A 16312-nucleotide genomic window follows, 5' to 3' on the forward strand; every position below is an offset into this window, starting at 1 on the left:
ACACTTTCCATCTCTTTAGATCTTTTAAAATTTCTTTCAATGATGTTGTATAGATTACATATTTTACTTTCTTGGTTAAATTTACTCTTAGGTGCTTTTTGATTCTATAGTAAATAAAACTCTTTAGTCAGTTTCATTTTCAAGTTGCTCATTGCTTAGATATAAAAATAAAACTGATTTTTAAATGTTGAATTTACATCTTACAACTTTGCTGAATTTGGTGTTTAGTTCAGATTATGTGTGTGTGTGTTCTTTAGAGTTTTCTATATATGAGATTGTGTCATCTACTAATAGATACAGAGTAGATAGAGAGTTCCAGAAAAACATCTATTTCTGCTTTCTTGACTATGCCAAAGCCTTTGACTGTGTGCATCACAATAAACTGTGGAAAATTCTGAAAGAGATGGCAATACCAGACCACTTGACCTGCCTCTTGAGAAACCTATATGCAGGTCAGGAAGCAACAGTTAGAACTGGACATGGAACAACAGACTGCTTCCAAAAGGACAAGGAGTACGTCAAGGCTGTATATTGTCCCCCTGCTTATTTAACTTCTATGCAGAGCACATCATGAGAAACGTGGGGCTGGAAGAAACACAAGCTGGAATCAAGATTGCCAGGAGAAATATCAATAACCTCAGATATGCAGATGACACCACCCTTATGGCAAAAAGTGGAGAGGAACTACAGAGCCTCTTGATGAAAGTGAAAGAGGAGAGTGAAAAAGTTGGCTTAAAGCTCAACATTCAGAAAATGAAGATCATGGCATCTGGTCCCATCACTTCATGGCAAATAGATGGGGAAACTGTCAGACTTTATTTTTTGGGGCTCCAAAATCACTGCAGATGGTGATTGCAGCCATGAAATTAAAAGACACTTACTCCTTGCAAGGAAAGTTATGACCAGCCTAGATAGCATATTCAAAAGCAGAGACATTACTTTGCCAACAAAGGTCCGTCTAGTCAAGGTTGTGGTTTTTCCAGTGGTAATGTATGCATGTGAGAGTTGGACTGTGAAGAAAGCTTAGCGCCGAAGAATTGATGCATTTGAACTGTGGTGTTGGAGAAGACTCTTGAGAGTCTCTTGGACTGCAAGGAGATCCAACTAGTCCATTCTGAAGGAGATCAGCCCTGGGATTTCTTTGGAGGGAATGACTCCAATACTTTGGCCACCTCATGTGAAGAGTTGACTCATTGGAAAAGACCCTGATGCTGGGAGGGATTGGGGGCAGGAGGAGAAGGGGACGACAGAGGATGAGATGGCTGGATGGCATCACTAACTCGATGGACGTGAGTCTGAGTGAAGTCTGGGAGTTGGTGATGGACAGGGAGGCCTGCGATTCATGGGGTCGCAAAGAGTTGGACACGACTGAGCGACTGAACTGAACTGAACTGAACTGAATAGTTACAGCTTTACTTCTCCCATCCCAATATGGATTCATTTTATTCATTTATTTATTTTTTTTACAAATTACTCATACTAGAACTTCTGGTACAGTGATGAATAGAAGTGGTAAAAACAGACATTCTTGCCTTTTTCCTGAGAACAGAAGAAATAATCTGCAGATTCCTTCTAGCTCTATCAAATATTTGACTTGTAATAGTCTTATAACTTTCTTCTCCCTTATCTACTTACAATCAGGTCAAAAGAAAGGAAGGTTACTATGAGATACGAGAGCTAAAGCAGGTAATTGGAATTGATAAAATTACCCATATTGGGGAAGCTGAGTTGTGGGTTTCCTTCTTATAATAGCAGTCACGTAGAATAGTCACCACAGTCTTCCTGAACTTCATGTCTCATAAATGTTAAAATCTATTTTTGCCTAGGTGATACTGATCCTTTTAAATATATCCAGTGATTAAAAAGTAGCGTTATGTTACTTCTGAAAATGAAATTTTGAAAAATTGATGAAAAGCTTGATAAACTTGAGGGCTTATGACCACTTAAGGCAAACTGAGAAGTAGTGACTTCAGCCTTTTTTGTGTTGTTTACTATCAAGGCTCTTTTGCCAAGAATTGAGTGGCTTTATATTTATAAAAGCAAATAATCACCTTCTATCTTTCATCAGAAGCATTTATTTTCTGGAATTTCTAAGAAAGCAGTAAAATTAATAGAAATTCAAATCTAATGGAGAACTTTAAGACTTCAGGATTATTCCAATTAAATTAGTAGAAGCCTGTATGGCTTGATTATGTACATATTCATTTTCTTGTAGTAAACAAAAAAGATGTGGTTGAATCACAAAGGCAAATATTCTGAAAATGGAAAACTTTCTGATACTAGAGGTTTTAAATTTTGTTGTCAGTGTAACAAAAACTCAAAATTGTATCTGACAGGTTAGAGCAGTCAGCCTGTTGGAAAGATAGGTGCACCAGTCTTAAGCCTTTGGGGAAAAATTATTTAGAGCAACAGCTCTCAAACTATAGCCTTCATCAGAATTTATTTAAAGGGCTTGTTAAAATACAGGTTTCTGGGCCATAACCCCCAGTGTTTCTGACATAGTAGATCTGGAGGGGACCCCAGAATTTGCACTTTTAACAAGTTTTAGGATGGTGTTAATGCTACTGGTTTGGGAACCACTGGCCTAGAGCAGGTGGCATCTCAATTGAACCTTGAAGATATATGTATGAATTGGCTAAATTAGGTGTTTGTATTGATGAGGGGAGAGGAAGGGGCAGTACAGGAAAAGGAGGGTAAAGGTTCAGATAGAGGACACCCCGTGTTGTTCAGAGACCTGTAGGAAGGCAAGAATGGTGAGCGATGAGCCTGCTGAAGCAAGGAGGGACCAATTTTTAAAGGCCTTTTACCATCCTAAGGCAGCTGGATTTGGGTGGAGAAGCACAGGACTGTAAACAGGAGAGAAGCAGGATCAGAAGTGCAATTAGGAACATCACTGTGGCTTTAACGTACAGTGTGGCCTGATGGTGGGAGAGAACAGTAAGGTTACTGATTAGGAAGCTACTAGAGGAAATAGGTTGATGACCAGGAGCTGTACAGTGGCAGTGAAAATGGAGAAAAATAGAAAGATATTCTAAGTGTTTAAGAGGTAAAAATTAAATTATTTTTAAAAATATTTTTTTATGGCTATGGCAGTTCTTAGTTGTGGCACATGGACTCTTCATTGCTGTGCACTCAGTTCAGTTTAGTCGCTCAGTCGTGTCCAACTCTTTGCGACCCCATGAATCGCAGCACACCAGGCCTCCCTGTCCATCACCAACACCCAGAGTTTACTCAAACTCATGTCCATTGAGTCGGTGATGCCATCCAGCCATCTCATCCTCTGTCATCCCCTTCTACTCCTGCCCCCAATCCCTCCCAGCATCAGACTCTTTTCCAATGAGTCAACTCTTCGCATGAGGTGGCCAAAGTACTGGAGTTTCAGCTTTAGCATCATTCCTTCCAAAGAAATCCCAGGGCTGATCTCCTTCAGAATGGACTGGTTGGATCTCCTTGCAGTCCAAGGGACTCTCAAGAGTCTTCTCCAACACCACAGTTCAAACGCATCAGTTCTTCAGTGCTCAGCTTTCTTCACAGTCCAATTCTCACATCCATACATTACCACTGGAAAAAGCATAGCCTTGACTAGACGGACCTTTGTTGGCAAAGTAATGTCTCTTTTAATATGCTATCTAGGTTGGTCATAACTTCCTTTTCAAGGAGTTAGTGTCTTTTAATTTCATGGCTGCAATCACCAACTGCAGTGATTTTGGAGCCCAAAATAAGAAAGTCTGACATTGTTTCCAGTGTTTCCCCATCTATTTGCCATGAAGTGATGGGACCAGATGCCATGATCTTTGTTTTCTGAATGTTGAGCTTTAAGTCAACTTTTTCACTCTCCTCTTTCACTTTCATCAAGAGGCTTTTTAGTTTTTCTTCACTTTCTGCCATGGACTCTGATGCTGGGAGGGATTGGGGGCAGGAGGAGAAGGGGACGATAGAGGATGAGATGGCTGGATGGCATCACCGACTCGATGGATACTAATTGTGCACAACTAGGCTTCTTTCTAGTTGTGGCGCCCTGGTTCAGTATTTGAGGCATGCGGGTTTAGTTGCCTGGCCAGAGATTGAACCCAAGTCTCCTGCATTGCCTGGCGGATTCTTAATCATTGGACCTCTAGGGAAGTACCCAGATATTCTTAATTATGCATTTGGTATTTGGAACATAGATGAGGGAAAAGTATCAAAGTTCCTTCCTAGGTTTCTGCTTTGAATAATTAACTGGTACTGGTCATTCAGACAGGTAACACATGAGCAGTGGGTTAGAGGAGACAGGAATTGAGAAAGTGATTTTATTTGGGGACCTCTGGATGTCCAGTGGGTCACTGAGTCTATAGATCTTGAGCTCAGGAGAGTGATCTCAATAAGCCAAAGTTACAGATTTGGGACTCACCAACAGGTACATAACTGAAGCAGAGTCGTGGTTGGAATTTCCCAGGTATAACAGGTAGAGCAAAAACAGACGGTGACAACATTTAGGAGATCCTTGAGGAGCAGTCTTATTTAAAAGGAAGACTGAAGCAGAGGACTCTGTGCTGGAAAGTAAAAACTTGCTGACAGAGGAATATAATGAAAACCAGAGAATATTACATAATGGAAGCAATCAATTAGAGGGTCTTCCTTCATGGTCCAATGGTTAAGACTTCACCTTCCAGTGAAGGGTTGAATCCCTGATGGGGGAGCTAAGATTCCACATACCTTGCTTGCTAAAAACAAAAAAAAACATAGAAGCAATATTGTAACAAATTTTATAAAGACTTCAAAAATTGTCCACATCCAAAAAAAAAAAAAACCTAAAAAAAACCCAAACTAGCAATTAGATATTTGAAGAAGATAATCATATAACCTAAATATAAGCCCTTATAGTAATTTTATGAGCTCAGACAAGAAGTGTGTGGAAAGTGAAAAAGTAGGAGTAGACATATAGTGACAGCCAATTCCTGGATTGCCATAGTTTTTTATCATTTCAACATGATTTCTTTATTTATTATCTACATAAATTCTTACTTATGAATTTATCTACTATTAATGAGAACTGAATATATACTTTAAATATGCCATTTTGTATTAAACTCTGGAGATTTTTTTTGTAGTCCTCATATATATTACTGTGTTCATTGAGAATAGTGAAATCTTCTCAACAGATGATAGCTTAAAGATTTATCTATGAAAAAATTGTAGGAAAAGTAATCTGTATTAGTTTAATGGTTACACTTTTTCTTTAGCTGTATTTCATATAAGTGCATGTCTAAGGATTTCACTTTCAGAGCTTGGTTTCTAGGCAGTGAACCCATATAGACTAACAAGAGCTCATTTTTTTAAAAAGATGTAGCAGAATTTTCTCATTTCATTTTAAGGCAATCCTAGAAAAATGCATCTTATTCCATTTTACAAAAACCAATATTCTGAAATGCTTAGACTGCAGTACAGAGTTGTGTTACTGTATTTCCTAGTGTTTGAAAGTCAGTAAAATTGATAACAGGAGGCTCATGAGGGCTTGGCTTTGGTTTTTCCCTCTCTGGAAATGAGATTTGGGGACCTGACAGTCTTGAATTCTCAGACTTGATGATAAATACCCATGGAAAATATGAAAATGTCTGATAATTTGTAAGCTGGTTTCTTGACGAAAAGATTACTCTACTGGGATCATATAGATTTCCTCTGCAAATAACAAGCTCATCTGGTTAAGAAGTAGTATATTTTAAAGATAGTTATTTTAAAAATTCACTATTTGCCCTCTTTGAGCAAATATGTGAAAATCTTCAAATAACAGAAAAGTTAATGACTTTCCACATCTTGGCCATAGAAAGAAAATATAAATCATAACTATTTTTCTCTGAAGCAGTGGTTCTCAACCCAGTGAAAACCCCTCAAAATAACTTGAAAAATCCCTAAGAGTTCTTCTGGGTTAAAGAAAACTTCCCCTCTTGCCAAACATTTCCACCCACTGTCCCTCAAAACATTTCTCTGGTTTGGACTTTGTTATGTTTTTCCCTTCAGTTAGAATATCCTCTTGTATCTTTTCTACGTTCTTCCATTTCAGTCAATTGATATCCATCAAGGCCCAGACCAGCTACCACCTCCCCTCTTTATCTATCTTTAAATGGAGTAAAATCTATAAAATACTGACTCACTGTGAAATGGTTAGTTTCACACCTGAGACTAGTATTGCAAATCAACTATACTTCAAAAAGGGATGATAACAGTGGGTTTAATTTGGGAACAAGTACAAGTGATTCCTAACAGGCAGCAATTCAACTACCTGGAGCAGAAGTGTTTGAGGCCTGCTAGAGGGAGGCAGGGAGAAGGCAATGGCACCCCACTCCAGTACTCTTGCCTGGAAAATCCCCTGGACGGAGGAGCCTGGTGGGCTATAGTCCATGGGGCACTAAGAGTCGCACATGACTGAGCAACTTCACTTTCACTTTTCACTTTCATGCATTGGAGAAGGCAATGGCAACCCACTCCAGTGTTCTTGCCTGGAGAATCCCAGGGACGGGAAAGCCTGGTGGGCTGCTGTCTATGGGGTTGCACAGAGTCAGACACAACTGAAGTGACTTAGCAGCAGCAGCAGCAGCAGAGAGAGGCAGGAGAAGGCAATGGCAACCCACTCCAGTACTCTTGCCTGGAAGATCCCATGGACAGAGGAGCCTGGTAGGCTGCAGTCCATGGGGTCGCTTAGAGTCGGACACGACTGAGCAACTTCACTTTCACACGTTGGAGAAGGAAATGGCAACCCACTCCAGTGTTCTTACCTGGAGAATCCCAGGGACGGGGGAGTCTGGTTGGCTGCCGTCTCTGGGGTCACACAGAGTCGGACACGACTGAAGCGACTTAGCAGCAGCAGCAGCAGCAGCAGCCGCAGAGGGAGGCAATGGGTTCGCTACCAGTGTTAGTGTGTTTCACCCAGGGAATGGAGAATAACTAATCTGGTAAACTACAGCTCTTCCTTGACTAACAATAGAATTATATCCAGATAAATCCATTGTAGACTGAGATTATTGTTAAGTTGTGAGTGCATCTTACATAGCTAACATCATAGTATAGCCCAGTATATTCAAAAGCAGAGACATTACTTTGCCGACTAAGGTCCATCTAGTCAAGGCTATGGTTTTTCCTGTGGTCATGTATGGATGTGAGAGTTGGACTGTGAAGAAGGCTGAGTGCCGAAGAATTGATGCTTTTGAACTGTGGTGTTGGAGAAGACTCTTGAGAGTCCCTTGGACTGCAAGGAGATCCAGCCAGTCCATTCTGAAGGAGATCAGCCCTGGGATTTCTTTGGAAGGACTGATGCTAAAGCTGAAACTCCAGTACTTTGGCCGCCTCATGCGAAGAGTTGACTCATTGGAAAAGACTCTGATGCTGGGAGGGATTGGGGGCAGGAGGAGAAGGGGACGACAGAGGATGAGATGGCTGGATGGCATCACTGACTCAATGGATGTGAGTCTGAGTGAACTCCAGGAGATGGTGATAGACAGGGAGGCCTGGCATGCTGCGATTGATGGGGTCGCAAAGAGTTGGACACGACTGAGCGACTGAACTGAACTGAACTGAACCTTAACTATGCTCAGAACACTTAACAGTAGCCTCCACTTCAGCCACATCATCTAACACGAGGTCTGTTTCATAATAAAATGTTGAATATCTCATATCATTTATTGAATACTGTACTGAAAGTGAAAAACAAAATGATTGAATGAAAACAGAATGGTTGTAAGTGGTTCAGTTGTTTAACCTTGTGATCCTGTGGCTGTCTTGAGAGCTGAGGCATCAGGACAAAGTATTGTACCACATACCGTTAGCCCAGTAAAAGATCGAAATTCAAGTTCGAAGTACAGTTTCTCCTGAATGCTTATCACTTTGTGCCATCGTAGAATCAAAATATCACTAAGTCGAACTGTTTTAAATTGGGGACTGTCTGTAGTTAAATGATGAGTAATTAAAGTAATCTTTTGTATTCTTATTTTATACTAAAACCTTTCTGATGTTGTTCCACATTAAAATTGAGGATAAGTATTTTATTCAGAATTAAATAAATTCACACTGTGTGTTAGCTGAAGGACAATGGAGTTAAAGATATGGGTTAAAGTGAAAGTTGCTCAGTCATGTCCGATTCTTTGTGACCCACTGTGCTATAGCCCACCAGGCTCCTCTGTCCATGAATTCCCTAGGCAAGAATACTGGAGTGGGTTGCCATTTCCTTCTCCAAGGGATCTGCCTGATGACCCAGGGATCAAACCCAGGCCTTCTGCATTGCAGACAGACTCTTTACTGTCTGAGCCACCAGGGAAGCCAAGAAATATGGGTGGGGGAGGATAAATATGAACATGCTAGAAAATAACTTTCTTTACTGGATATTAGGGGAAAGAGCTATCAAAGCCCTGCATTGAGAGAAAAGATAGTAAAAAACGTCTAGATTATTTCAGGTTTGTAAGTTTCATTTCTGGATTTATAAGGATTTTTATGAATAATTCATAGGAACATTTCATTTAATATGTTGAAAGAATGAGATGGGAGAGGAAACAGAAAAGTTGAAAAGATGAATTCATTTAGAAATTGATTATGGATACCCTTATAGTACCATAAACCATTATGGTAGTTTATGTCAAGTCACAACTTTGTGACCTAAAATATCAGAATGAGAGTGGGGAGTTAAAATCAGCTAAGAATATTCTGGAGATGATATTAAAGAAAGGATAGCTGGAAAGATCCCTGTAGTAAGGTTGAATTTTGTTTTCACATAATTTTCAGAGATGAAACGGTTCTTAGATACCATGTAATCCAGTAGTTCTCAACCCTGGCTATGCATTTGAGTCATATTTACACCAAAAAAATGAATGTAGTTCTTGTAGGTCATATCCCAGTCTTCTTCTTTAATGCAGTAGTCTTATTGAGGGGTATTTAAATAGTCCTCTTATTGTTTTTGTGTTTGTACTCATAATTATTTTTCATTATGTGAGAATGATGACAAAGGGAGGCTACAAAAAATTATTTTCAAAAAATACCTTTTATAACATTATACTATAAAGAATAACTCATTTAAGGAAGTTTTTGACTTAGTATAATGTAAAACCCAACTACCAACTTTCAGGACTATCTTTTGATCCCTTAGAAACCCAGTTTGAGCAGTGTTTGCCTATGGATCTTTCTAAGGTCCTGAGAATTTTCCTTGAAATATTAAGACATCCTCAAAAGAATTCCATCCTACACAAATCTATTGACTCACTGACCTCTAACACAGGATATTTGTTCTGCTATTGGAAGATAAAATAGAAAGAAGTTCAGTAAAAATAACAAGTGACACTTTTGTTTTTTAGTGTTAAAATTCTGCCTAAGTAAGTTTGGGTAGATTTAGATTTCACCAAGAAAGGTCAGATATTTTAGAGTTTTACTTCCTGGGTGTTAGGTTTGCCTTCACATTTTGATGTCTTGCTCTCCCAGGGTTTTGAAGGTGTTTCTTTCACGAACAGCCCAGCGGATTCCATACATGACTGGTGGACGTGTCATGAGGATGCTGGCGGTGATTCTCCTGGTAGTGTTCTGGTTTCTCGTTGGCTGGACATCATCTGTTTGCCAGAATTTGGAGAGGCAGATTTCGCTCATTGGCCAAGGGCGAACATCAGATCACCTCATCTTCAGTATGTGCCTCGTCGAGCGCTGGGATTACATGACAGCAGCCGGTACGTGGTCACTCAGCTTGTGCAGTTGTCTTGTGTTTGCCCACTAGCATGACAACGGACTTCCTTAGAAGCCTTGCCAAACCCTTTCACAAACTCTAGAGGGATTTTACCCGTTTGGTTTTGGTGAAACAATATTACAAAATGGACAATAATGACATGTGGAACGCAAACTTTTTCTGGGAGTTCCCATTATTTTTCAGAGGTGTGCAGCTTTGTTCAGAAAATGTCCTTCTTTGTGCAAGAAGGAGAAACACAGTAAGTAAAGCCAGCTTCTTTATACAGACTTTTTGCTTTCCATACTATCAATGTGTCCCCATTTGGCTAACAGTATCGATTCTTTTGACTTATTTCTTTATTTTGGGAGAAAAAAGGAAATGTGCTGGTATTTTTAATATCATTTGGGTCCTATGATATATCAGACTTGCTCTCTATAGAGTGCTTTGGGCAAAATTTCTAATTTATCTTTCCTCTAAAGATAATTTATTGGGAACTCTCTGCAGCTCTGGTATTACACAAACACAGAACCTTGCTACTTGTGGGGAGTAAGTTATGTGACTGAGAAACTGGAGAACTTAGAAGAAGCCCACGATGAGTTGGGCCAAAAACACAGATTATTTTTCTGGTACCTCAGTTTTTTGAAAAATGAGAAAGAGAAAATTCCATAGGAATTTTTCTGTTGTTAATATTGTGCTAGTTTTAAACTAAGCCTGCAAAGATACAAAAACATTTTATTATTTTGTTGTCATTCCCCTCAGTCAACTAGGGACAAATCTTAACTTTCTTTGGCAGATGTCAAAAATTAAAACATGAATTTAATTCCCATTAACCGCCTCCCCCATATTGGCAGTTGTTTGTGGAATGTTCACATTTAGTATTTTGCTAGAAGCTCATAAAATGGGTACATTGTTTACAATTTGAATGGAATAATATTTTTCTGGAGGGAGTATTTTAGGACTCATATAAGCCTGATATCTGTAGTAGTAAAGCTATGTGGGTACATAAAGGGAATGGTTATAGCACTATAATAATATATAAAGTCAGTCATCATTATTTTGATCAATAGCAATGAAAATATCTGTAGTTCCATATCAGTAGATATCAATATCAGTATTAGAAGATAAAGTATGGAACCAAGGTAGGAAGCAGTTCTGATTCTGACTTTCATCTGAATGTGAAAATTAAACAAATTGTATAGATATAAAATTTCTACTTAATTAGAAACCTGTAACATTAGTTTACATTCTTCAATCCAAGTTGACCAAACTAGGAAAAATCATTTCCCAATATTACTATGAAGAAAAGCACATTACATTTCTTTTATGTTTTACAAAGAATACAATATTCAAAGTACATAATGAGGCGTCATTAGGTTGGCAATGAGGAAGCAGAATGAAGCCCAGGAATTTGCTCTGTAACAGGTTCCCAGGTGATGCTTCTGCTTTTGGGTGTGAGACCACACTTTGAGAAGTACTGCTGTATGTCTTTCTCCATTCTAATGATGCCAACTCCAAAATCCCTGAATTTGGGTTGTGTGTGTGGGGTGGGTGTGGGTGTATGTGTCTTCTGAAAGCAACCTAGATGAATTTACTGATTCATCACATCATTTTCTGATTCTCCAAATTCCTTTAACAGATCTTCAAGACTCACAGTAAACTTAAGCAGCATTGTTAATCCAGCATTATGTACAATGTATTTTAACATTACCCTCTTTTCCAGTTAGGCATTTCCTTCATGTTTCACACAGTTCCTACCCACCTGCACCACTCTTCCTAACAAAGGAAATATTCTTTATATCCCTTTATAACATTCTAAATATTACTCATACCTCAAAGAACTTCTCTTTTATTAAATTCCTAGGTTCTAGTCCAAATGGTTGTCTTCCTTCATTGAACTACCACTGTACCAAGAGACTTTACCACCTAATTTTGCTTTTGATTCTCACTTATCTTTATAACCCAATAGTAAACTACCTGATGACAGGAATAAGTCTCTTATATATTTTATATGTACCATAAAGTCTTCAGTACTAGAGACATAGGTACTTAGTGGATCTTGTTTACTATAGAAAATTCTTATATATAAAGAAAGTTTATGTAAAATGAACTGCAGGTTACTGTCAGTCCTGTATTCATATTTATTTCCACATAGAGATCACAAACGTGACTTTCTTTAGGGTGCAAAATACTTTAAAGTAAAAGATTAATGATAAGGTATAGAGATCAGTAGGTAAGAGGAAGTTAAATGTTTGGTGATAATATTTTTATCTTTTAGTGATTATTTTTGTCCTACTGAATAATTTACTGAACTACTAATAAACTACTGAAACACCTTAATTTCAAAATTACACTTTTCTTGCAGTGACACAGTTCTCTGAAGAAAACTCAAGACACGTGATTTAACAACAGGAACAAATATTTTAAATTAAGACTATCTTGAAAACTCAAGAGACATGTGGTTGCTGTAAAATTTTTTTCCACACTACCCTACAATGGTTGCATTTATTTCTCTTTTGGCATGTAGCATTAGATATTCTATATTTAACCCCTCTTAATGTTTGCTAATGTGTACCTCTTTGCAGTTCTCTTTATATATTTCTATAAGTAGCATGTTTGCCATTAGATTTTTTATATCCAAGCTGTTATTCAAGAATAAATTAATGTATCTTCAGTCTGCCAGAAAGAAGCATGTACTGAAAGCTAACTTATTCCCCATTTCCTAAACAGAAATAATTGTGTGCAGGGAAAGGATAGAGATAGGCTTTACCTTGAAGCTGTTGTGAGAAATCTGTGTCAAGAAGCTGTGTATACTTATATTAATGTCAGGAGTCAATTTCAAAAAAACAAAAAAGTGATTTTAATATATTGATAAACATAGATCAGTTTTACCTGTCTGAAACTGTTTTTTTTTTATACAAATTAAAGAATCATTTGAGTGTGATACTAGTTTTTCCACTGATGTAGAACTCTAGTTAGAAATATGAGTCATAAATTTAAGGAATGGGTCCTTCCTACTTTTTGCTCACTCCAGAACTGCCCATGTAGGTGATTTTCCTACCACAAGTGTTTCAGAGGAGGAATCAGTTATAGAAAACTCCTGGGAAGAAACCTGATTCTCCTCTTGCCTCGTATATTTTAAACACAAAGGCAGACAATGTGTTCAGTAATTCAGTTTGTTGTATGCCAGTGTTTAGAAGGGACTGAGAAGAATACAGTAACACTTGCTGAGTTACATAGGGAAATTCTAGAATAGCACTTGTTTCTCAGGATTTACATACTTAATTCTCCTAGAAGATTAGGCTATATTGTGACAGGTGAAATGTGGTACGAGCACCCTTTAATGAGTACTGGGGAAAACAGATTAGACTTCCTTTCCATCTGACTTAGATTAATGTTCATGATTTAGGTTCATTTACATGCATCTTTTTTTGTTCTAATGTACCATATGCCTTAATCCTGCTGCATCATTTGTTACCATTTTCTAAATGTATTTTTAATTTTCAGTCAAAGAAATGAAAGCTTGACTGCATTGACAGGCTTGAGCTATGTCATGGGAAACTTCACACATACTTTTTTTTTGGGGGGGGAGGGTTGTTTTTTTTTTATGTTGTTTTATTTATTAATTTTAAGTTTTTAAATTTTATACTGTACTTTATTGAATCATAATCTGTGAACTTGTAATATATTTAAACATAATGACTTGATATATGATACATTGTGAAATGATTCCCCCAGTCAAGTTAATTAATATACTCATCAACTCACATAGTTTCCTGGGAGAGGTTTGTGTATATGTGTAAGAATGCTTAAAATCCATTCTCTTAGCAAATTTCAAGTATAGTTACTGTGCTGTACATTAGATCCTCAAAATGTATCCATCTTTTAACAACATCTGTAGCCTTTGACCAATCTCTCCTTATCCCGACAACTTCAGCCCCTATCAGTCACCTTTGTACTGTTTCTATGTGTTCAATGTGGTTTTGTTTTGTTGTGTTGTGTTTAGATTCTATATATGATACAGACATACTTTTTGGAGGTCTTTTTCATAGCTTCTTGAATGAGTACAGTAGAGATTATTTTCCTTGTTTATCTACATACTACCTCTTCTGAACAATGTTTTATTTCTTTGAGGAGTAGTTATGATGCTGAAGGGCTGAGAGAAAGGATAAATTAATTTTGTTCCTTCATTTTATCCTTACAATTCCGTTTTTCTTTTTAGAAGTGAAGAAATTTTGGGATGGGGTCTTGGGGCAATACCTAAAAGACAAGGAGCAGTAGTGATCATAGCTTCTAAGGAGTTTCAGCTCCTTCGCGGAACCATTGGATTTTAAAGGGCGAAAAATTAAGATGGGGAAAAAAGGTTTTGTTGCTTCAGTAGATAGCCTATAGATTAACTCTGTTGTCAAAAGATTTCGGCAGCTCTTTTACTCATACTAAGATGCCTGCTGCTAAATCACTTTAGTCGTGTCCGACTCTGTGTGACCCCATAGGCGGCAGCCCACCAGGCTCCCCTGTCCCTGGGATTCTCCAGGCAAGAACACTGGAGTGGGTTGCCATTTCCTTCTCCAGTGCATGAATGTGAAAAGTGAAAGTGAAGTCACTCAGTCATGTCCAACCCTTAGCGACCCCATGGACTGCAGCCTACCAGGCTCCTCCATCCAGGGGATTTTCCAGGCAAGAGTACTGGAGTGGGGTGCCATTGTCTTCTTGCTGTGGTCCAGCCCTGGTGGATCCAGGGTAATTCGAAGCGGGGATGTTGTGGTGAGAGAGATATATAGATTTAGAGAGAGATAAGGAAAGAGTTTGAAGTTAAGAGAATAGAGGAGAGAAAGAGGCTGTATTCCTTGGTTTACATAGAAAGCCAATAAAGCCCTGAGACAAGGGACTTGAACCGTCTACATAGGGCCACAGGCTCCCACTTGAATAGTGGAGGGTGCCCCTCCTTGGGCTCCCTCTCACGTGGGTCTTAGAAGCTCGGGCAAATAAGTAGATACGGCTAGCCTCTATGCCCCAGATGGGAATCAGCCAGAAAATAGAGTAAGAAAGAAAAGAAGACACGGGAGAACCAGTCTTTCCAGGAACTGGCCCATCCTTCATTGTCCAGGAAAGCTTTTTATACTTTTGGTTGTACATAGAGATCAATGGATAATACAAAGTTATGCAGCGTCAGCAGCCCTGACTCTTATCGAGACCAGGCTTTCTCTCTGCATACCTAGCTGTATACACAAGTCTTAGGTGATTTACATCATCTTCTGGCCAGGAGGCCTATTAGCATTTTACGGCCCTTTTCTGATAAGGGTCTGTCAACCAGAAAACTTATTTGTCTTAAAAGTATTGTTCTTACTAAAGTCTGGTGCCACTCTCAGAAAGCACTAATTAAGGTTACATTCTTATATAGCAAGGACACAACAATTTATAACAAGGAAAGAGGAGTACAGTGATTTATAACAAAGAGAAAGTTCACTAACTCAAAAGTCTAGTGTTGCTAACATCAAAACTACTATATTCCTTTTTCTATATCCAATTACATTGGTTAATATCCTCCAGGTGCCTAAAAGATAAAGACTATGGAGGTCTGGCAGCAGTCATTGACTCAACAGTGAAAGCCATCACCAACATAATTTTTAGCTCTTTAGAAAAAGGCTCTATATCTTTAAGATGTTTTAAGCTTCGTGCCTCTCACTGTTGGGGGGCTGTAAACAATCACAAGTTGTAAGTCTCTAACTGTCAGGCAAGTTAGAGAGCCATCAGAGGGATTTGAGCTGAGACACTCCTTTCATATGCAGGAGACCAGTTGGAGCTCTAAGTTAACTTTTTTTTCCAGAGAAAGGTGGTCAGGGATAGCCCCCTGTAATGTCAGAAGAGTACAGTATAGCAGACGGTAAACAGACAGATTTTGGTTTCGGGTTAGATGCTCAGGCAGAGGACCCTTTGAGACCTGACTCACCTTGCCCCATCAGGTCTCTCCACATGACCTTGTCATCAGTGGGATCTCCCGTGCTGGCTCCTGGCACCTTCTCTGACTGAGATGACTATCATAGTTTAAAAACAAGCTGCTAACCCATATGGACTGCAAATTCCAGCCTGTTCTACCCCCATCCCACTCTGATGTCTGCAGTAACTGTGGCAAGCAGAGCCTTCTTCTGAGGTTTAAGTATGGAGGAATAGGAAGGTTTGTGAGTTTTCCTGTTTCAGCTCACTGAGACCCATTCTCCACAGTAGTCAAAACCAATACCAATGTCTATGCCTCTAGTAATAAAGCAAAAGGAAGTCTCCATCGAAGGATATAATTTAGAGAACATAGGTCAGGAGAACCAGGAGACCTGGGATCCAAACTCTTCATGGTAAATCAGCAGGGGTGGAGCCAGCTTCTCAGTGGGCGTGTCCATGGGCATGTCCTATGGCCCAGCTCTGCCCATCCCTTCCTTACTGCTCCCAGGAGCTGAGAAGGGAGCAGGCATTCCCGGCCTGCAGAGTCCTACCTGTGAACTCCGGCAACATCCATCTTTTCCATGCTTCTCAGATGAATACACTCATTTTACAACAAACAGAATTCCTGCAGCTCACCAACCACCCCCTTCACGGCCACATCCACACGCTCAAAAATGTACCCGCAAGATCACGTGGTCTCACAAAGTC

At 39.0% G+C, this 16312-nt stretch overlaps 1 protein-coding gene across 1 annotated transcript in view; it reads left to right on the plus strand.

Annotated features, from left to right (window-relative positions):
- Nucleotides 1-16312, plus strand: part of GPR158 (G protein-coupled receptor 158) — a 300397-nt gene that overhangs the window by 266745 nt on the left and 17340 nt on the right. Inside the window, exon 7 of the mRNA XM_069547473.1 lies at nt 9439-9677. Coding sequence (XP_069403574.1) covers nt 9439-9677 — 239 coding nt within the window. The remainder of the gene's footprint in view (nt 1-9438; nt 9678-16312) is intronic.

This window comes from Ovis canadensis, chromosome 13 (assembly GCF_042477335.2).
Source record: "Ovis canadensis isolate MfBH-ARS-UI-01 breed Bighorn chromosome 13, ARS-UI_OviCan_v2, whole genome shotgun sequence".
NCBI lineage: Eukaryota > Metazoa > Chordata > Mammalia > Artiodactyla > Bovidae > Ovis > Ovis canadensis.